The sequence below is a fragment of the Martes martes genome (assembly GCF_963455335.1).
Source record: "Martes martes genome assembly, chromosome: 7".
Classification (NCBI taxonomy): domain Eukaryota; kingdom Metazoa; phylum Chordata; class Mammalia; order Carnivora; family Mustelidae; genus Martes; species Martes martes.
The window spans coordinates 29,088,281-29,111,374 of record NC_137894.1 but is presented as its reverse complement, the minus strand read 5'-3'; the positions used below and the strand labels follow the sequence as shown (position 1 = coordinate 29,111,374).

At 54.9% G+C, this 23,094-nt stretch overlaps 1 protein-coding gene across 1 annotated transcript in view; it reads right to left on the bottom strand.

Moving 5' to 3' along the window:
• Window positions 1–22,693, bottom strand: part of PSTPIP1 (proline-serine-threonine phosphatase interacting protein 1) — a 47,590-nt gene extending 24,897 nt beyond the window's left edge. Inside the window, exons 1-3 of the mRNA XM_080808998.1 lie at window positions 22,175–22,693; window positions 2,053–2,153; window positions 1,617–1,691 (exon numbers count right to left, since the gene is read on the bottom strand). Coding sequence (XP_080665124.1) covers window positions 1,617–1,691; window positions 2,053–2,153; window positions 22,175–22,210 — 212 coding nt within the window. The 5' untranslated portion in view covers window positions 22,211–22,693. The remainder of the gene's footprint in view (window positions 1–1,616; window positions 1,692–2,052; window positions 2,154–22,174) is intronic.
• Window positions 22,694–23,094: the final 401 nt, after the last annotated feature.

Genomic DNA, 23,094 nt, shown 5'->3' with positions numbered 1-23,094 from the left:
CACAGGAGGGAAGTAGACCTTGCCCCACCCCACTTGGCCTCTTATAGCCATGCAGGGGATCGTGACTGCCCAGAGTGTTGGCCCCACTTCCTAGTCCTGCAGTGGGGCAAGATGCTGTGTCCTTCCCTCCCTTTCCCGCCACCCACCAGGATCCCCTTCCATTTTGTTCTCTCTGTCGGTGGCTTCTCCTTCCCTATTTAAGTGCCCAGTGACTCACAGGCTTCTGAGTGTGAGTGTGCCTCACACGGCTTACCTCCTCCACCCTGTCCCCCCACCCCCCAGTGGGTCTCCTCTCTTTCTGGGAAGGTTCTCCTTTTCCATCTGGCTTGGGTGGCGAGGAGGTGGGCAGGGATGCCTCCTGGGTCATACTCTCTCAATCCCTCTTCCCCAGGAAAGACGAAGAAGGTTTTATCAGACTTCCATTCATTCCTTACCAGGTCGCGAGCCCTCCTTGAACCCAGTCTGCATCCAGCCCCAGCCCTGCCCTGTTTCTCTGCACAAAGTGGGCAGAGGAGAACCCAACTCAACCTGCCCCCAGTCACACAGTTCGCAAAGGCCAAGTGGGGACAGGCGCTCATGCATTCTTACTTCTGGGGCCGTGTTCATGCTTTCTGGGACCATGCACAGACCTTTGGGCATTACGCGTTAATCTTCCCCGGCCCACACCACTTCTAAAACTTCCTCTAGCTCTTCCCATGACTTCTCTGGCTCCTGTTTGGAAGCAAGAACCAGCCAGGGTCCCCTGTGTCTTTAGAAGACCTGGAGAGTGTTGTATATTCAGGGCGCTCAAATGAGGGAACTTGGTGCCAGGTTTTGGAACCACTTTCCTTGTGCAGAGCCAGATGCTGACAAGCTTGACCTCTGGGGGAGCAGCAGTAGGCTCTGCAGGTGGGGGCTCCTGGACAGAAGGTCCTGACCCAGGGGGAGAGTTCACACCTTCCCAAGGGCTGCCTTGGGAAGAAAGTTCTTCAGCTGCCCTCAAATCCTCATGCTCTCCCTGTCTGCTGCCCCACCCCCCCAGTCTGCACACAGGGACCCAGGCCTCGGGGCTGGAGAAGACCCTTGCTTCGCAGCATCAACGACCCCCGTTGCCTCCCCTCCAAGCCAGGCCTGAGCTGAGCCTCTGGACCTCATTAGTCCTTTGAGGAAGGTTACATTATCCTTCTGCTCTCTGTCAAGGAAATGGAAGCAGGGAGAGTGTCAGGGAGCAGCCTGACCCAGCCGATGATCACACAGCTGACGGGGAAGGACATGTCCTGCTGCTGTCCCTGCTCACACCTCTCTCCTTGATGCTGGGCCTAAGCCAAGGCTGCATGGGGCACGGGCGACCAGGGGAGGGCCTGTCACCTGGCTCTCAGGACTTGGGTGGAGGCTACCCAGATGCTTGGGGGCTGTGCCACAAACACCAGAGGACAGATGGCCTCTGTCCGCTGCCCACAGCCTTCTTGGCATTCAGACAGCTGGGTTTGCCCCACACAGAACCTGACCTCACCCAGAATCCCCTGCCCCCAAGGGAGTTGTTCTCTAGGCATCTCTGCCCTGGAGCCATCCAGACCCTTCCTGGTCCGCCCCACTCCACCCCCATGCCAGGGAGCCCAGGGCACGGGACCTCTTACTTGATCTCTGTCTGGCCGCCTGCCTTCCGGGCGATCTGCACCAGCTCCTTGCCATAGCGCTCCTCGGCTTGGGCCCTGCAGGAACAAAGCGCAGGCTCCGTGTCCCCCTTGCTTCTGGCCACAGCGACCCCTGAACGTCTGTGCTGGAAACTGAGGGTCCACCCACTCGGCCTCTGCGGGCCCTGCAGGCTCCTCCTTGAGAACGTTAAGCCCCAACCCTTCTTTGAAATAAATGTTAGCCAAATACCTGCACGTTTGAGGGGACGCCAGATTCTTGGCTCACCGAGGGGAGGCCCAGGCTGGGAAAAGTAGGAGAGTCCCACTCCCGGGGATTGGGGCGGGGATGGTGTCCGGACAGAAGCTTGGCTGGGAGGGGAGGCTGCTGTTCCCGCCCCCGCCCCGCCCCCTGCAGGCCCCCACCTGGTGTCTGGCTCACCTCTGCCTCAGCAGCTCCTCCACGTCCTTGCACATCTTCCTGCCATCCAGCAGCCTCTGCAGCAGCACCTCGTAGCCTGTGTGGGCCGTGAAGTCCCTGCACTGGAACACGGACCAGAGGGGCGCCTGAGGGTGGGCAGGGCGAGGACCCCACTGCCGCCTCCAGGGAAAGTCTCCCCTGCAGCCGCGGGGCCCTGACCTGCCAGCCGCCTCCCCCACACCCCCACACTAGGACCCGGGCTCGGCTTCGCGCAGGCGCACAGCAGGGCCCGTCCGCGGGTGCGCGGGGTGTTGAGCCCACCCGCGATTAGAGCTCCCAACCCAGGACTGCAGCCAGTCCAACACGAGATGGCCGTGGAAGGGCCCTCTCCAGGGCCCGGGGATGACAGCCTCACAGGGTGCCCCGCACGGCTTGCTGCTGTCACATTCCCCATAACCCTATCATCTCCCCGGTCCGAGGGAGCAAACCGAGGCACAGGTGGGAGAGGCTGCCGAGAGGGACGTCGCTGCCTTGAACTCAGGCTGTCCGGCTCGAATCCACGCTCTCCACCTCAACACCACATGGCTTCTGCAGCATCAGCACCAGATGTTTCCTGATGGTCAACTGTGTGCCATTTGCTACGCCAGACTCTGTGTGCGGACTCAGGGAATCCTCTCGTACCCGCAGGGTGAGGTGGGCATCGAGAGTGACCTTCGCCGCCGGAAGGCGCGCACACCCTAACACACGCCTAGAATCCCTGGCACATGCTAGCACCCTAGGGCCAGCCCTTAAGCAAGACAGTGGGGAAAGGGGCATCTTGAAGAATTCTCCTGGCCACGGCTGGTCCTCCGACCAGGCGCTTGCGCAGACCATCCTGGTGCTCCTGACCAATCGGATTCTCCTTTCTCAGCCCTGGAATGGATTTTGAGCTGCTGCTTCTGGAAGCTGGGGAAGGGAGGTCGTACTTCCAGGGTCTCCTAGGACATCCCCCCAGGTCTGAGGGGTGGGTCTTAGGGCCAGGCTGCACACAAGGCTGACTGGCGGAAGAGGGAGATAGAGAACGTGGTGAAACATTAAGCTGAGAGCTGGGTCTTCGTGCATCTGTGACCTGAGCCTGGCTCCAGCATCCATGCTTGAGGAAGGACCCCTTCCTCCACCCCTAACCCCCTAGGATGCTACTAGGCCAAGCAACTGTAAATTGAGACAAGCCCTGAGATTCGGCTCCTAGTCTGCTTTTCCATCCGCATGGACCACCGCACCCAGAGCCTCGGAGACTAGAGAAACAGTCTGCTTTCCTGAGCATACATATCATAACCCCATCTCAGACCCCAGTGAATCAGTGGGGCCACAACCCGGGGGAGGCAAGTCTAGCCCACCTTAGAGTCAAGAGCTGATGGTGCATCTTTCCCTGCCCTGTGCCTCTCCTCAAATGCTATGTGTGGGTATGTAGGGAGAGGCAGGAGAGAAGTCTAAATCCAGGAGAACTTCCCACAGGAAGAGGCATTTGAGACAGTTTCTAGGAGAGAAGGTGTTGTTCTTTGAGGTGTAAGTAGAATCAGACACGGTAGGAAGTTCAGAGATTGCACAAATTGCCAGCTCTCCCTCAGCAAATTCAAAATAGTGAAATTTCCAGACCTGTAGGATACCTAGGACTCCAAGCTTATGCCCTCCTCCATAAGCATTCCTGGAAAGTCCTGAGGCCCGGGTTCAGCTGCCCACTGGGTATCAAGCAGTGCTCATGGGCCCTGCTGGCTATTCAGGGCCCCAGCAGAAGGAAATCGTCCCCAGGACCCCTGCTGGACTGTCCTGGGTCAGGCGTCAGCCCTCACATCTGGGCTGGTGTGGTTGGGCCAGGCTTTCATTTCTCTGGCTTTTCTGAGCGGCCATTTGCCCACTAACCAGCCAGCAGACCAGGGCTTTCTGCCTCTCGGCCCCTGCCCTCCCTCCAAAGCCAGCTGGCAGAAGGTCGTGACAGCTGGGGAAGGAGAGGAATCTGGAGCCTCAGCCTCCTGTCCTCTCCCCAGCAGGGAGGCACCCTGAGCTGGTGCTTTCAGGGCCCAGTTCCACAGACCACCAAACTAGGAAGCATCTTGTCCAGTGCCCCTCAGTCTTCAGAGAGGCTGAGGCCGGGAGAAGGGAAGGACCGACTTCGGGAAGCCCAGGCAGAGGCAGGAAACGCGTGTGGACTTGCAGGGGACCTGTTGCCGCTCCACGAAGCCTGGGAGAGCCAGAAGCAGCCGCCCGCCCCCTCTTCCTCCCCTGTCCCCCACCCTGCAGCAGGACGCTCTGCTCTACCCTCCCAAGGACCCTGGCCCCAGCTCCACAGGGGAGCCCTCCATCTTTATGGAGCTGCCCAGAGTGAAAAGACAAGCAAAACCAAACCTACGTTAGCCATTCCGTAGGAGGCAGAAGGCAGCAAGGGGCCCTGCAGGCTGGGTCCCCAGGAGCTCAGGTCCCCCAAGTGCCGCAGACTCCAAAAGGGTGTTCAGCCTTTGCTCAGAGCCACAGTGGCGTCAGCAGCCGCTGTGGCCAAGTGAGCCATGGTCACAAGCGATGAGACTGTTCTGAGGAAGTGCCTCGCTCCGTGGGGGCTGCTCCCTCCCAGCACTGCACCCCTCCCCCAGCCTGCACCCTCCTCCTCACCCCTACCCCACCACCTCCTCCAGGGAATGAGGCTGCTCAGGCTGCTGTTGAGGAAATAAATGAACCAATCATTCAATTAAATAATCAATCAGTTCTGTAAGTTCATAGTCCAGGCCCACCGCACATCACCCCTGCCGGGGCCCCCTAGCCTTCCTTCCCAGCACCCACCCAGTTCCACCCTCTAAGTGCCAAGGGCTCGCTGCAAGTCCGTCTCCTTCACTGGCTCACAGGTCCACAGTGCAGAAGCTACCAGGCAGGGCCTCGCTCCTCCTCCGTCTACCCACAGCCTCTGTTGCCTGAAACCCACCCATGGCCTTGATCTTAGTGAAATTACGGGGTCTAAGAGCCACACACTAGGAACATCACAGTGGTTTTCTTTTTTCTTTTTTTAAGATTTTATTTATTTATTTGTCAGAGAGAGGGAGAACGAGCACAACCAGGGGGTGGGGCAGAGGGAGAGGGAAAAGCCAACTCCCTGCTATCTGGGGAGCCCAACGCAGAGCTCGATCCCAGGACCCTGAGATCATGACCTGAGCTGAAGGCAGATGCTTAACCGACTGAGCCACCCAGGCGCCCCATCACAGTGATTTGCTCATTGAAAATGCCTCTCACTCACGGAGGTAAGGACAGTGACAAGGAGACCTACAGAGGGGAAGTGACAGCCCAAGATCTCTCAAGGGGTAAAGGTCGGAATCTGGGCTGTGAACCCAGGTCCGCCTCTCCCCCAGGCCACATACCTACATCCGTCATTCACAAGATAACCAGCACTGTTTTTCATTTTGAAATGTCAAAAAGTCATTTTGAAAGATCACTTTTGAAAATGATGACTCAAATTCTTTCCAGCTTAAATCAAAGCTGTATTTTGGGCTATCCTTCCGTTCCCATGGATTCCCAGAGACGGGGTCTGAGCCCAGGCGGGGTCAGAGGAGCTCTTCGCTGGAGAGGGGCCATGCTGGCTCCACAGATGTGCACACCGGGAAGCAGTGAGCAGCCAGAATCCGGGCCTGGCCTGGTGGCACCCCGGGGCAGTTCACCCCGGGGAGGGTGCCAGGTGTTGAGAAGCCACGGTCCCCTCCTTTAGGGGGAGGGGACCTGGGAGCCCTGGCCATCACACTGTGTGGCCGTGCTGGGGCTCCCTTCCCCCAGTGAGGCCAAATCAGAACAGCAGGAAGTCTCCCGAGGCTCTAGAAGGAAATGCCCAGGGGAGACCTGAGCAGGTGGAAGCCTCTTCCTACCTCAACCTTCAGGCAGTGTGGGGAAGGCCCAGGTGCCCCTTGCTGCCCAGGGAAGCCCAGCGGCTTCCTTCTCCAGGCAGGTCTACCCGTCAGCCATCGCCCTGGTCCTGCCATGGCCCCACTGGGTGGGTAGAAAGACAGTCTTCGCACCCACCACGACTTCCCCCTTTCCTTACCCATATCACCCTTTGGTGGCTGCGGGGGCTAGACCACAGAGACCAGGGCCTGAGGGACTTGGTGGGATTCGGTTTCCTCATTTAGGAAGTGGGGACAGAGGTCAACCTCTCCCCCCTTCCCTGACAACCTGCTCCTCTAAGGAACAGGCCCCTCAGGGCGGACCGAGGCTGCTGAGTCAGGGAGGTGCCCAGGCCGTGTCTGAGAAACAGTCCAGACTCCGGCAGACTAGCTGTGGGGTCACATCTCAGGTCATTCTCCCTCGGGCAGGAAAAGGCGCCCAGCAGTTCCCAGCGCCTGAGGTGTTCTGAGAAGTCATGAAATGATGTGCACAGCTCAGAACGGTGAACAGAGATCACAGCATGTCGGGTACAAGGCTGAGGATTATTACCCCCATGTTACAGGTGAGGAAGATGGAAAGCAGGGAGGTCACCTAATGTGCCTAGGGGACAGGCGGGATTTGAATCCAGCTCTCCCAGGCCACGATCTCAGCTCTTCGCCTCCCAGTCTCACGCCTCTCTGCAACTCCCCAAGCTCAGTGGCTGCTAGGCAAGTGGTATTCTCCAGACCCTGCCCTGTCCCTGCCTGCCTGTCACCACCCCCACCAGGCAGAGGCGTGAAAGGGGTCAGCGCGTCCAGGAACTGGCCGATATTCTTCCTGGGGCCCAAGTGAAGGGCTGTGGAAGGGAGATGGGAATAGCAGCTTTGGGACTTTCTGCTCATGAGAACTACCTGACAGGGTGGGAGGAGCGGCCACAAGGGGCCGCGTGGAGCCAACTGCTGGGTGCACTGCGAAGGGTCAGAAGTGGACAGCTGCAGGGAGCAGAGTAGGTCATCCTTGGGGGGACAGGCTCACCATAGAACCAGGAGAGAAAGAGCTACCCCGGGGGCCTGTGCCACCTGCTGCACCACCACCAGCTCCCAGAGCTCCAGGGAAATAAGACCTTTCAACCCTTTAGAGTCACGGACCCCACAGCCCACCCTGTCTGAGGAGACACCGTAAGCAGTGGTTATGGGGAGAACACAGCAAGTGAAGAAACGGGCCCCGTCCTGTCCCCATTGTCCCCATTGTAGGCTTCCCATGTTGGAGTCTGGAGACTGGGAGCGTTCAACTGAACAAGAGAGTGAAACTCTGACATAAGGTTGAACTGGAGTGAGTTATACAGAGACTAGAAAAGGAATAGAAAAGCTCTAACACATGCCCAGGCATGGGGAAGGGAGAACCAACAGCAGCTTTAGAAGGTGGAAGAGAGAAAAATTAAGTTGCTGGCTTGTCCCCTACCAGGCTCAAAAACCATTTTATAAAATGTTAACCATTTCTTGTTGAAAACCTTTCTAATGTCTGACATGCTATTGGGTTGATGGGCTCTTCATTCTTTTTTAATTTTTAAAATTTTTTAATTTTTTAAGAAAGATATTATGTGTTTATTTGACAGAGAGAGAGAGCGAGCGAGAGAGGGAACACAGGCAGGGGCAGTGGGAGAGGAAGAAGCAGGCTTCCCGCCAAGCAGGGAGCACGATGCGGGGCTTGATCCCAGGCCCTGGGATCATGAGCTGAGCTGAAGGCGGTCGCTTAAAGACTGAGCCACTTAGGTTCCCCCATTCTTTTTTTAGCCTTTAAAAGAAAAAAAAATCACCTTTTATCCGTGGGAGAGGAGACAGGAGACTAGACTCACTCTTCTCACCCCAGATGCCCCAGAAGCCTGGGACAGCCGTCCAAGCAGGCATTTGGGGCGGCACAGTCCCAGTGTCACAGAAGGGACCTCTGCGGCCAGCGTGCCTCCTGAGCTTGCTTACTGGCAACTCTTTACTGTTGCTTGTCTTCTGTGGACTGAGAAGACAACTGGAGGTAGTGAGCCCTGAGCTCTCCAGGAGGCAGCTCCCTGAAGGCGGGAAGTGGGTCTGTTTCTCTGCTGGTTTCCAGAGCCCAGCATCTGCAGCGCAAACACATTGGACGAGCGCCAAATAAATGTCTGAGGGAGGCCCTCGAGAGGATGTGGCTTTATGACTACTGGCTCAGGAGAAGTCCTATGGGGGGGACCAGATCATTGGCTTGCATTGCAATGACTCATCACCCAACACCTTTACATAAGCCAGACAGACTCATCCCCTCTACTTTTTAAAGCAGTATTATTCTCTCCATTGTACAGACAAGGACACTGAGGCTCAGGCTGGGTCAGTCCATGAGTAACAGCAGGGCCCTTTCCACTGCCCTATGGCTGCACCTCACAGTGGGGCTCATCTCCACCATTCGTAGTTGGCAAATTGAGGAAGGCAAAGGACCGAAAACCCAGGTATGGCTTGGATGGTTGGGCGGAGAGATGGATGACCAGAGGCTTCAGTAAGCAAGCTAGTTGCCTCCCTAGAGTATCCAGGGCAGGCTAGATGAAGAGAGGGTCCCAAACCCAGGCACTCAAGAAATCACTGAGACCTGTAGGCCTTTGTGGGGCCATCAGGAGCATAGGGAGTGTCTGTGGCTGGTGTCCCTGCCGGGACTCTCGGGAGTAGAGGGAGGGAGGCCAACTCCAGATCAGCACAAGGAAGGGCTTCCCAAGAGCCCAGCCCAGCCCAGATACGGTTGCACAGGGCCAGTTGCGTGAGCAGGTGGAGAGCACCCCCTCACAGGTTAAGGATTCCATGGGGAGGGTGAGCTGGGTCAAAGTGTCCTTGACCCAAGGATCGGAGGGGTCCGTGCATAAACCGATACCTGTGGGGTGATTTACAGCTTTTCTAAGATGGCCCAGGGTAGGTGCCAGAGGGATAGCCATGAAGGCAAAGACGGACTTTTATTTTTAAAGAAAAAAAAGCACACTGAATGCAGTTCGATGAGTAACCCTGGGTTCAGCTGGGCTGACAGGAGCTGGAGATTAGAAATGAGTTTCCAGAGGATTCCAGCTCTCCACTGAGCCCCAGCCTTCCTGGGGCCTTCAGGGCCCCTGACCCAAGCAGCCAAACAACAGAGCAGCCCTGCTGGCTGGGGCCCCTCCGCGCATGGCCAGGGGTCACCCCGTGCCTTCCAGGGGCCTGTCAAGGCCCTGCGAACTTTCAGATCCTCCCGGGAATCCCACCTCACCAGGTGTGGGGGGCAACAGAGCACCAGAAGAGGGCCTACTCTGTGGGGGGCGGTAAGGGGTAGGGGCGCTTATCTCAGTGCTACTGACGATGGGTGCTGGAGGAAAACTAGGATGAGAGGGGTTATGCAACTTGTCCAGGCCCAATCAGCATTAGTGTGGGCAGGCCTGACTTTCAACCAGAATCAGCCTGGTTTGAAAATTTTGTGCTTTTAAATAAACCTCCTCGGATTAGCAGGAAGGAAAGGTCTCCGGCTCTGCGCTCCCCTCCCCCTAAGTCGGTGAGGCCCTGCCCACTTCCCCTTCCCTCTCTCAAGTCTTAAAGGCCCAGCTCAACACCCCCCCAACTTTTTCTTCCTGCTTTATGAAACCAAAACGTGTAGAAAAAGTAGAACAAGGGAGGGACAGGGAGTGAACACCAGTCCAGGCAGAGGCCCGCAGATGCGAATGAGCCGCTGGGGTTCAGGAGATGGGAGGTCAGACTCACAGAGCTCTGACTGGTCCTAGTGAGACCTGAGCAGCTGTCTGAAGAGGGAGCCTGAGGCCAGCTGGAGGAGAGACTCAGGAGCAGGTGTGGGGCCTTCCCATGAGGGAAGGGGATCCAGGGTTCCCTTTCAGGCTCCAAGTTCAGAGGAAGGGAGTTGGGTGGGATGTAGGTCTTAGAGGCCAGTGCTCTAAATATGTTGTCACATCGAATCCTCAGAAACCCCTGGAATGTCAGGACGGTGCGAAAATTATCACCCCACCTGATGGAGGAGCACTGAGGCTCAGCAAGGTGAATGACGTGCTCAGGTCACAGGGTTCCTCTATGCTGGCCACACTGACTTGGCAGCAGAGCTCCCTTGATCAAGCACTAGGTGGAGTAGGAAGCAGATCTAAGTGGGCAAGGGTGGGTCAGGGAGGCAGTGGGATGCAGAGGATGGCTGACAGAGGAAAGGAGGAAGCTGAGCCATCCCAGACCCTGAGCCCCGGAGGGGACAACCCCTTCAGCAAGGACAGGCACTGTCCAGCCCCCGCCCGCCTGTGGCCAGCCACACGGGGCTCCTTGACACACGGGCTTCAGCTTGTGGTGAGCAGCCAGAAACCGGAGGCTGGCCCTGAAGGCCCATGTACTGTCCCTGCACAACCTGTTCTCCAAGTGTCACCCCTCCCACACTGCCTACCCCTCCCAGGGGAGGCCCCATGGAGCCCCACCCCAGGAGGAAGTCCAGGCAGCGGGATGCGGCAAGAGTTCAGGCATTGGGTTCTAGTCCTGGCCAGTTTCGTGCACACAGTCAGTGTGATCTTGGGCAAGTCACTTAACCTCCCGTAAAATGAACGTGAACCTATGGCCCACCTCTGGGCTGGAGTACGTGGAAGAGCCCGACAGCGGCCCTAACACTGGATGAGTTCCTGGAAAATGGTGCCCACAGTGATGAGGACATATTAGGTCAAAGAAAGGAAAAAAATAAGGGGAGCTAGGTTTGAATCTGGGCTGGAACACTTGTTTGGACTGGTGGCTTCCAATTTCTCGGACTCAGTTTTTTTTTAATTTGTAAAACGGGAAGAATAATTGGCCCACGGGCCCTCACAGGGTTGACAAGGGATGTCTTTGTGGCTGTGGATGCTCCTCCCTTGGGCTTGAGACTTGCTCAGGAGACAGAGATGGAGGCCTGGAGGGGCAGAGATGCTCCATGGCCACGACCACACCCTTTCCCAAAGGCAGGGACACACCCCTGCAGCCTCTGCAGAAAGCCTTTGGCCTCTGCCGGCCTTGGCAGGTTCTGGGTCTCAGAGATGACCCTGGGCTCCGGCTGCAAAGCTCTCTAAGCCTGTGTACAAGCTGGGCCTCTGCTCCTGAACGGGGTCTGCACATGAGGCTCCTTGCCCCTATGAGGCCTTTAGTGGACATGTTGCCACGTCTCTATCTTCTAACCACAAACCTCAGTTTAATACAGACAAGAGGCCAGAGGTTCAAAGAGAAGAGGGACTCATCAGGGCCACTCTGTGAATTCAGTAGACTCAAAGCAGGGCATTGGGTTCTAAAGGCAGCGTGAGAGACAAAGATGGCGACCTCCAAGGAAGGGTTCTGTGTTGGAGACTGGGAAATTGCTTTACGGTGCCCAACACAGCCAGTGCGCCTCTGGCGTAGAGCCATGCTACAGGAAAATACATCTCTAAATAGAGCAATATGCCCCCCCCCCCCCGCCCCTGCCCAGACCCTGAAGTGCTGGCCTACCTGAGGGACCCCTGGGCAAGCTGAGACCATGCACGGTTTAACTTTCCCTCTAGGCCACTGGGAAGTCCGGGGCCTGAAGTCTCAATTTTCAAAGGCCCCTCAGGTCCAGGCAGGCCAAGACCAAGGCGAGGGCAGACATCACTTCCCGGCGGGACCTTCCCACGATCCACCAGGGAACTTGGCGACCCGGCCAGTGTTCCTTAAGAGTGAGAGCCCGTGAGACCTCAAGGAAGCCCAGGAAGCCAGATGGTATGGCAACTACAGAGAAGACCCCGCCATCTGGTGCTGGTGTCTGTAAGGACTATCACTCCGACATGGAAGAGGGTGGAAACTGACCCTGGAATCAAAGGAACAAATGTGGTCGATGCCCAAACCAGGAAAATCAGACTCTCTAAGGAGGGGATTTCTCCACTGTGCCCAGGCTGGGAGAGTTATGGAAGGGTTGTCAGATACTGGTGGCCAGCAGGAAGGCTCAAACCTCAGCTTCCTCACATATAAAATGGGAACAATAAAAGCACTTCCACAGGGGTGCCTGGGTGGCTCACTGGCCACCCGGGTCCTGGGTCCTGGGATCGAGCCCCACATCACGCTCTCTGCTCAGCAGGGAGCCTGCTTCCTCCTCTCTCTCTGCCTGCCTCTCTGCCTACTTGTGACCTCTGTCAAATAAATAAATAAAACATTAAAAAACACACACACACACACAAAACACTTCCATTCAAGACCTCGAATAGCCAATGATGTTGAAAAAGAACAAAGTTGGAAGATTCACACTTCCTGATTTCAAAACTTACTACAAAGTTACAGTACTTTAAATAGTATGTTACTGTCATAAAGAGAAACCAATGGAAGAGAATAGAGAGCCCAGAAATAAACACATATAGGACTTTCAACAAAGATGTCAAGATCATTCAATGGGGAAAGGACAGTCTTTTTGACAAACAGTGCTGGGAGACTGTATATCCACATGTAAAGGAATGAAGGTGGATCCATTCCTCATACTATATGCAAAAATTAACTCAAAGTGGATTAATGATCTAAATGTAAGAGCTTTAGCTCTTTTAAGCGTAAAACTCTGAAAAGAGAACATAGGGGAAAAGCCTCAAGACATTGACTTTAGTAATGATTTCTTGGATTTGACACCAAAAAGCATAGTTAATAAAATTAGATTTTGTCAAAATGAAAAACTGTTATGCATCAAAAGATACTATCAAGAGAATAACAAGACAGCCCACAGATTGAGAGAAAATATTTGCAAACCATATATATGATAAGGGATTCATATCCAGAATATGTAAAGAAACACAACAAGCACAAATAATTCAAAAGTAGACAAAGGACCTGAATAGATGTTTCTCTAAAGAAGATAGATGGCTAATAAGTACATGAAAAGATGCCCAACATCATTAGTCATTAGGGCAATATGAATCAAAACCACAGTGAGACATCACTTAATGCCCAGAGTCTGCTGTAAATAAAACACACGGGGGTTGGGGCGCCTGGGTGGCTCAGGGTTAAGCCCCTGCCTTCGGCTCAGGTCATGATCTCAGGGTCCTGGGCTCAAGCCCCGCATCGGGCTCTCTACTCGGCAGGGAGCCTGCTTCTCCCTCTCTCTGCCTGCTTCTCTGTCTACTTGTGATCTCTGTCAAACAAATAAATAAAATCTTAAAAAAAAAAAAAAAACCCACACAGAGCTCGTGCACACACACACACACACACACACACGTACAGGTATTGGTGAAGATGTGGAGAAATCAGAACTCTCATGCCTTGTTGATGGGAATGGAAATAGAACACAGCTGGGGAACACAGGCTGGAATTACTGAATGGGTTAAACATAGGATTACTGTATGACAGCAATTCCACTTGAGGCTAATGCCCCAAAGACCTAAAAGTAGGGGTTCAAACAGATATTTGTACACTCATGTTCACAGCAGCATTATTCACAATGTTTAAAAGGAGGAAACAGCCCCAGAACCCATCCACAGATGAATGGGTAAACAAAATGGGGTCTATATGGAGAATGGAAACTTGTCTAGCCACAAAAAGAATGAAATCTGATGTCTGTTGAAACCTGGGTGAACCTGTTCTTTTTAAAGATGTTATTTATTTATTTGAGAGAGAGAACAAGTTGGGGGGAGGTGCAGAGCGTAAGGGAGAAGCGGACTTCCCACTGAGCAGGGACCCCAATGTGGGACTCGATCCCAGGGCTCTGGGATCATGACCTGAGCTGAAGGCAGCCAGTTAACAGGTTAACAGATTGAACCACCCAAGCACCCCAAAACATGGATGAACCTTAAAGACATGCTGAGTGAAAGAAGCCAGACACAAAAGGACGAATACTGTATGATGCCACTTCTGCGAGGTTCCTGGCATAGGCAGATTCCTGGCAAGCAGAACAGAAGTAGGAGACGAGGGAAGGAAGGTGAGGAGTTATTGTTTCATGGGTACAGTTTCTGCTTTGGATGATGAAAAGTTCTGGAAATAGTAGTGATCGTTGTGCAACAGTGTGAATGTAATGAAAGTCACTGAATTGCAAGTTTAAAAATGGTTAAAGTGGTAAGTTTTATATTACGTTTATTGACCACAATTTTAAAAAAGTAATGGTAGAAGATTATAAGGCTAAAAAAACAAAAACCAAGCTCTAGCCTCGACTCATTCACAAGTGAGTCAAACGAGGTCACATCAGTGGTACGAGCCAGGTGTGTGCTCCGTGTCCACAGTGACACTGCACAAAGCTTCACCAAGATGGTGGGCGCCGATGCTTCTCAACCCTGGCTGCATGGGGGAAACACTCAAGAACTCCAGAACATACTGATGCCCAGCCTCCCACCCTGAGATTCAGACCTAACTGGCCTTGGGTGTGGCCAGGGCACTGGGACCTTGGAGAACTACGGTCCTACGAGATTTGGCTCCCTGTTACATTTCCGATCTTAACTCCAAGTACTCCCCATCATGGTCCCTTGGTCCCAGCCACACGGGCCTCCTTGTCCCTTGAACACTTCGGGTAGCCCTCACCCCATCGTCCCTCCCCAGGAGGGCTCAGCTTCCGTTTCCCCCTTTTCTGCTGCGGGGAAGCCCTGAGCCCCATCTTGCCACCCCATCGCTGTGCCGGCTGTAATTTCTGGAGCGTCAGCTGGCACTTCTATTGCCCAATAGCGGATGCTGCAAACACCAGCGGGAAGGGCTGCCATTTGCTCACCTTCTCGCCCAATGTTCAGGGCGCCAGATCTCCGCAAACCACACGCCTCCCGCTAACCCCTAAAGGCACTCTGAGCCAGGCCTCAGAAGGGAGCAGCCAGGCCTAGCCCAGTAACCACAAAGTCCACCTCGGTGGCATCCCCAGGCCCACACCTCCTCTATGAGTTTTCTCTGCAAAACGGAAATAAGAATACCACGTTTGCAGGGCTGTTGTTGGAATCAAATGTGTCCTGTCCCTTGAAGCCATGGGAATGACTCTCAGAGGGCGGGGTTTAATATGTAATGGTGAACAGAGTTGGAGAGGCATCCTGGGAGTCAGGGGGCGCACACATGCGGCCCAGCCTGGAGGTGCGCACACCGTCGTAATTCTGGGACCTTGATACCCTGGTTCCGTTCTGCTAACTCCCCTGGCCCTTAGCGCTGCCCTTCGCCTCCCCTCTTCAAAGCCTTTGTCTGAGGTGACCATCACTCTGATGTCTTGCCGGAGAGGACACCGAAGTTCGGAGAGGGGCAATCCTTTTCCAGAGCCCAGCAAGGGAAGGTGGAGGCCTGGGTGAGGCTTCAGAGAAGCATTTGACTCCTGAGTCTGGAGGGAGACCCCGCTGGAGTTGGTCCAGGGCGGGGCCCCGGTGTGGGCAGCCCCCGGGGAACAGGGGGCCACTGTCTCTTGCTGGAAGCCCAGGCAGTTTCAGTTTCCACACCACGTTTCCCTTCATTGTGTGGTTTGAGGCATCAGCTAGACTCTGGGTGAGGAAGAAGGGCATCCCGCCCACGGCCTGCAGCCTCCAGCCTCCTTTGCATGAGAGGAACACCCACCACTGGAAAGCCTGCAGCGGGGCAGAAGAAAGTGTTTCTGCCACGACCTCAGGCTGGTCAGGACCTTTCACAATCCGGCTGGGGCCTTCCCTCCCTACCGGGCTCCCTGCACCCTGCTTTGGGGCAGAACGCTGCCTCCAAAACTGTTGTGCCCACTTCCCACCTGCGCACCTTTGCCCTTGCAGTTCCTCCCGCTGGAGCGCTATCCGCCCGCCTGCCACCCCCCAAACCCCTGCCCCCCCTGTGAAGCCCAAGCAGGGCCCCCTGTCTCCATTCCTGGGGTTCCTGGGGAACAGCCGGGAAGGGTACACAAGTCCCCGGGAATTGGAGTACAAACAGGGCCATTGAGAAGCAGATCTCCTTTCCCACTTAGAATGAAAGGGAAGGTGTGGGTGACTCTCTAGCCCGAGACTGCTCCACCCAGTAAACCTCCCAGACCCCCAGCTGTAGGCATCGCAAAGGCAGAGCGGGCAGAACCACCGACCTCTGCGATCTTCTCTCAGCACCACCCAGCGGGCTGCATCCTGTGGAAGGGGCACAGGTCAACCAGCTCTCCAGCCCCCGAGCCACCCTGTACCACCGGTGTGCACAGAGCGTGTGGAAGAGCTAAGACTATCAGGCCCCAAATTTCGCCTAAAAACACCATCTTAGGCTTGAAAACAAGAACTGCTTAGTTTTGTTTTTAAATATTTTCCTCTTCAATGACTTAAATGGCGGGGGGGGCCTGGGTGGTTCCTTTGGTTAAGTGTCTGACTCTGGATTTCGGCTCAGGTCATGATCTCAGGGTTGGGACCTTGAGACCCTGTCTGTGAGCCCCACATAGGCTTCACACTGGGTGGGGAGCCTGCCTGAGAGTCTCTCTCTCTCTCTCTCTCTTCTCTCTTTCTCTGACCCTCCCCCATCCCCTCACACACCTATGCATGCACTCGCCAGCGCTTTCTCTCTCAAAAAATTAAAAAGAAATAACATACATAATCTGTGTTCACTTATGAAAAATTAAGGGGCAGATAGAAAAAAATAACCCTATTTCCAAAGCCACAGAAATCAACGCTAACATGCAGGGGACCCCCACCCCCATTTGTCCTACACGATTTAGAACTCAAACAAGAATAAACTCACCTATCTCTCTGGCTTCAGTGGCAGAGTAAGATGGCGGCCCACAGACTTGGGTGGGAGTCCCCGCTCTGCCCCGGACAGGTGACCCTGAAGGAAGCCCGCCCACGTCTCCATTCAGGAGATAGGAGGACACTGACAGAAAGAGTCTGTCCCCGTTCCTTCAGACAGACGCAGCCAGGGAGGCACCAAGAAGGCAGTGGGTAGCAGCAAGGGCAGGACAGCTAGGCCCTCCCTCTCCCATCGCCTCATGGTCTGTGACATCCTGCTGCTGAGGAGGACCCATTCTTCAACCGCTGGCCTCCTTGACCTTCGAGGCCAAGGCCTTGCGGCAAGTGCTCCCCCAAAGTCTGAGCAGCTTTGATTCCCAGCAGAGTCCGTCCAGCCTCCGCCCCCCCAGCCCCAACTGGGCCACTCTGGCCCTTTCTTCCTGGATCAAAAGGCTCCTGCCTGTCTAGAAACGCCGTCCCATTCTCTCACCCAGGAATGTCTCCTCTTCCAGGAATCCACTCAAGGAAATAATCCACAAGTGAAAATTTTTGATACACAACGATCTACCCATTGCATCTCTGTCCAGAATAATGAATAACTGGCAGCAGCAACCTGGCAGTCCAACAATAGGGGATTGGATAAATGCTGAATGTCCAGCAATAGGGGATTGGATAAATGCTGAACGTCCAGCAATAGGGGATTGCATAAATGCTGAATGTCCAGCAATAGGGGATTGGATAAATGAATCATGCATGTGTCTACCAAACCCACAAGCTGGACTGAGTAGCCATTAACAATGGTGTTTTGAAACGAGGAAATCACACCCACACCCACACATGTTCAAAATGGAATTATGTTGAAAAGCGGAGGGGAGGGGTGTCCACAACAATGTGAGTACGCAGTAACCCTACTGAACTGTACACTTAAACGTTAAGATGGTGAAATTCATGTTGGGTATACTTTACCACAATTATAGACCAATTTTAAAATGCAAGAAAAACCAAGCCAGGGAGAATACAACACTGTGTACACAATACACTTGCACCTGCGTGAGATACTCTTAGGGAAGCACAGCAAAATATTACCGGTTGTCTTCGTGTGGTGAGACTAAAGGTGCTTTTTTACCTGGTTTTCTCTATTTTCCTCTTAGGATCTTACACTGATTGATTTTGTTGCTTTAGGAGGTATATACATAGCTTCAAATGCTGAGAACAGAATGGGTGCCCAGAGAACGTGAGCCTCTCCTGCTTCTCTGTGAGGCCCCAGGGCCATGATTGGCAGGTCTGGGGGGCGGGACAGACAGGCCAAAATGGGGCCTCTCTCCTAAATGGGGAAACTCAGAGTCTCAGAGCTGGGAAGAGGAAGAGGCAAGAGCCTCTTGAGCCGGCATGTGTGGGAGAGATGAGCCCATCTGTAGCCCCCTGTGTGTCCCTAGTGAGTCATCCCCCCACCCCGGAAAATGGTGTCTGCCTCAGTCCTCTGCGTGTTGGGGAGCTCAGCCTCTCCCAGTTTGGCTGGTTTCTAGAGGAGGCTGGAGCCTCACCTCAAAGGGAAGCGATGTGGCTACAAGTCAGAGGGGAAATTTCGGGCTTACTCCCTCCACGCCCTTGGTAATTCTGGCCCAAAGCGAGGGGAGATGTCACTGTAGTATGTGGCCCAGCCTCCTCAAGCCCTTACTTTGCCTTTAACAACCTCAAAAGGGGTAGGATGTGGATCTCAATAAAACCTGATCCAGAACTAGATTTTCCCTCTTAAAACAATATCCGATGGCTCCTTTGCACAGGTCTGGGAGGAAGCGGGAGGGTGGGGTGAGAAGGCCCAGCTCAGAGCCCAGCCCCTCCCTGTGCCTCGCCCAGTCATTAGGGAACCTTTGTCTCCAGTGCTGGACAGTGACTTCCTTGAGGGCCAGACAGTCTCATTCACCTGATTGGATGTGGGGATAAGGCTAGGGGTCCAGCTTAGACCACCTCCCAGAGGATCCCACTTGACAGCCATTTGTAGAATAGAACTAAAGTGAAACGAAGGAGAAAATGGTTCAGGAAGGCGGTGGGACCATGGAGACATTCATTGTTCTTACATTTATTGTACAAAAACTGAACACTACCGTGTTTGATAAGGCTGTTGAAGACATAGACAGATGTTTTCTGCAATAGAGTTTGGCTGCCTGCCTGGAGAAGAGCCACTGGCAAGGAGAGACTGGGAAGTGGGGGACGGGACCCCGCCTTCTCTGGGCTTCTGTGCCCCTCGGATTTATGGCTGAGGCAAGGTTTACAAGATCAAAAGCCGTCTCAGCTCAAGTACCTGGTATTCTCACCCTCAGCTTTGTGTCACTGACAGGCCCCGCTCTGAGGCCCAGCCACCAACTTCCTGCAAAGGTGCGATGCTCCTTATCATCTATATAACAGAAATCAAATTATCCCTTCGCCCTGTGTCTAGTTCACCCCTGCCTCACTCCACAAGTGGCCTGCATCCCCGTGTTTTGCCACAGGAAAAAGTAGGCTATAAATAAATACCGGTGGCCACATTGATAAAATGACAAATACAGGCGTACTGAGGGACAGAACTGGCCTGCTCTCACGCTGGATGTTCCCACCACCTCTGAGCCATTATGTCTGCTTTTTATTTTTTTTTTCTTTTTTTTTTAATTTATTTATTTGTTAGAGAGAGAGAGAGAGCGAGCACAGGCAGACAGAGTGGTAGGCAGAGGCAGAGGGAGAAGCAGGCTCCCTGCCGAGCAAGGAGCCCGATGTGGGACTCGATCCCAGGACGCTGGGATCATGACCTGAGCCGAAGGCAGCCGCTTAACCAACTGAGCCACCCAGGCGTCCCATGTCTGCTTTTTAGAATATTTTGGTCTCCTCCCTTGTTCTCAGGCCACCTGCTCCCTGTGAAACTGTCTCTAACCATTCAGGCCCAGCAATATTTATCTGTCACCAACTGAATGTCAAGTTCCATGTAGACCTCTCCTAACTGCTGTTATCTATAAAGACCACATGACTAAGCTTGTTAAAATCACGGGTAAGATTAGAATTCATAGGCCCTAATTAAAAAATGATGGGGCATCTCATGTGAGTAAAGTATATGAGCTTTAATATAAGCTCTTAGCTCCTCGGAAAGCACTTTTGTTTCCTGCTCTTACAAGGAACGAGGGCCGGGAACAGGGCTAGCTCTCACCTGGGTCCAGGATGGCTGAGGGTTGAGGGTTCGGGATGTTAACTGCGGTGCTGTGGTATGAGACAGGATCCTTCTAGTTCACGGGCTTCCTTCCACTACGCAAGACTACTCATTTTCGAACTGCGAGGCTGTGGGGTTTAATGCCTTGGGCTTGGGGTGGGGGCAGGCTGGGTTCTGTCTCTAGTACCCCCACAGCGGTTAGATCACTGTGTCTTTCGTGTTATAGATCTGTCTGCAAATTGAACTTCCAGTTACTTCCATCAGCCTCATCTGACCTTCCTACTTCTCTGGGTGGCAGAAGGACAGGAATTTCCCCTCTGTTTTGTTGATGTGGCCCAAGGATCCAGTGATCTGCTGGGTTGAGAGAGGGTGTTAAAGCAACCTGGATGAGAGCCCAGACACTGGAGCTAGCCCGTCAGGGCTTAATCCCTGCTGTGCGACCTTGGGCAAGTTACTTAAGTTCTCTGTGCCCCAACTACCTCTTGTGAATAATAGGGATGAGATCATCTACCTCACCAGTTTAAATGAATGAATGGATAAACAGTCCTTTGAACAGCACCTGACTCATCTTTAGTACTCAGTGTTAGCAGTCCTTGTAGGCTGGGCTGGGCTGAGCCCCAGAGAGATGGGTTTTAAATTCAGAGCCCTGGGTGCAGTGATGCTGACAGTGACCTTCTGGGGCATTTCCCCAGGCTTGGGGTGAGAAGCTCCCCTGGGCCACTTCTCTCCCCAGCTGCCTCTGGCCTTCCCTGGGCTAGATCCTCACTGGAGCCCAAGGAGGCAGCAGGGGAGAGGAGGAGGAGCCTGGAGCTCAGCAAGCCTGGGGTGGCTCAGAAGTGGGGCAAGCCCAGAGCATGGCTGCCTGTCCCTCAGCCACAGGTGGGCTCCTTTCTTCCTGCTGTTGCTGTCCCTGTCGCACCCTGCCCCTTCCCGCTCCCCACATCATCCCCCACTGCCCAGATCCTGCCATGGGGACTGCTCCTTGCCGGAGCTCTGCCTTGGGAAGGTGGGGCCAGGAGCCCTGGGCTGGGACAGATGTCCTAGAGGTAAAATGGTCAGGGTCTCCTGGTCTGCTCTGGGCTACAGAGCACTCTGGATGTCTAGGCCCTACCTCTTTCCCCCACTTTGTACTCTTAGGCAGAGCAGAGGTGATGACTCACTGCCCCACCCCCTACTGCCACCACCGCCCCTTTGTGTGGGCCCAGCTGCCAGCCTGGTACTTGGCTCGGGCTGAGCCAGGTCTGTCTCCATTGGCATCTCCGACCTGAGCCCACCTCTTGTTTATAGAGTTGGGGAAATGGAGGCCCAGAGAGGAATGGGGAACCCTCCCCAGATGGCCCTCAGCCCACTGTGTGGTCAGGGCAGGCGGGAAGCAGGCCATTCGCACGCTGGCCACAGGCCCCAAGCAGAGCACGGCCCGGAAGGGAAGGAAGGCTTGGCTCGTTAGCTCTCATCCTCCTGGCCGCAGGCCCCAGGAAAGGGCCCAGGGAGGGCCAGGCTGTTGGCTGAGTCTGAGCCGGCTGAGTGAAGGGCCAGGGAGTCCTCTGCAGGGTGGAGGAGGGTGCCCTCAGTACGGCCTCATTCCCCGGCTCTAACCGGAGGGGTCTCAGCTGTTTGCCACAAGCCACTGGGAATGGCCAGAGCTTGAGAAGCAGAGGAAAGGTAGAGACACAGCTGCAAAAAAAGCTGAGGGGATCTGGGGTCCAGAGTGGGCTTGCAGGCTGTGTGTGGCCCACACCAAGCCATTTCACCTCCAGAGCCTGTTGGGGGGGTGGGGGTTGTCATTTCCCGGGGGAAAAGGACTTGAAGGACACCTGCACTGAACTGAAGAAAGTAAGCAAGGAATTGCCTGGGGCCTGAAGACTCCTCAGAGGACCCCGAGAGTCTGAGGAAGAGAGATTGTGTGAGGAGCAAAAGAGTGATCATTTGGCGTGTCAGCAAGGTGCTGGGAACTTGATTGCATGAGCTCGCCCCTCTAAATTCTCCCATTCCGTTGAGATGCTTATTAATACTGATCTGGACTGTATAGCTGGGGAAAGCGAGGCTCGGAGAGGTCAAACAGCTCGCCCAGTCGCTAAGTAGCAGAGCCAAGACCCAAATTCAAGTCTCTCCGGTCCCCAAACCCTTGACCCCCTCCCTCCTTCACCTCACATGGCCTTCTCAAGTTCCCACCCATATATGAGATTCTCCTACTAAGATCCTGCCGTTGGGGGCAGGGTCTCTCTGAGAAGTTCAGGCCTGGGAGTACAGATGACATCCCTCACCCACTGTGGTGAGGTTCCCAGAGCAATCGGTACCCCAGACCAAGGACCACTTCCCCTTCCAACTCAGAAGGGACAGAAGCTCAGGTTATGCCCCATCATAATTAAGACCCCAAATCAACTGCTGTTTTCATGAGAAAACCTCCCCCCTGGAGTCGCACCCCCATGAGGGCCACAGGGCAATCCCAGCCCAGCCGGCCTCCCGGGGCCCTTTCCACTTGCTCAGGGTCCCAGCCGGTCTTCACTCACCCAAAAGGCATCTCTGAACTGGAGCTGGGGCATCATCGTCAGGGGACTGCCGCGGCACAGCTCGCTCTCCTGCCACAGACAGGGCTGAACGAGGGCCAGGAGCCAGGAGCACCGTCCCAGTCCCGACAGGGCTGGCCCAGGCCCCCCCTCCCCGGCCAGCGGCGCCGTCTGCAGCGCCTCAGAAGGCAGCCGCAAGCCAGAGAGGAGCTGCCGGAGGGAGGAAAAGGGCTCAACCTGTTTTGTTTGGGGCTAGAATCGGCAGCAAAATGAGGAAGGAGCAGTGGCCGTCCAGCGATGGGAGGGCGGGCCCTGGTGTCCGGCCGGCCCCCCGCCAGCCCTTTGGTGATGGAGACACAGTCCAGGCTGCAGGACTGAGAGCACGGATGCCAGCCCCGGGTGGGAGGCAGTAGCCAGTGGGGGAGGCAGGCTGGTGCACTGGCCAGGCGGGAAGGCAGCCTGGGGCCCGCGCAGGAAGGTTTGTGCAAGCTCCCCCCGGGGCAGGCACCCGGGCCCTCGCCCACAGGAAGTGGAGCCGCAGGGCTCCCTGGTGCAGCCCCGCCTGTCACCTGCCACACTGTGCCTGCCCCCTCTTGCCCCCTTCCAGAGCCCCAGCGGGGCCAGGCTCAGAGGCCAGAAGCTTTGGGAGCCTGAAGCCTAGACAAGGGAGAAGAGCCTGAGGTCTCTCATAGGCAGTGCACCTTAAGTCTCCGGATCACACATTCTCTGGGGCAGGAAGACCCCTGCCCCTCCCCCGGCGTCTTCAGACTGAAAGACTGTGGTTGAACTGAGAGACAGGATTATAAAGGCAATGTGGGAGTGAGCCTAAAAACGCAGGTTGAGGTCTCTGTTTTTGTTTTGTCTGGTCCTGCCCTTGAGGGGTTGAGGGACCTTAATGTAGCCTCCAAGTCTCTTAGTTTTAG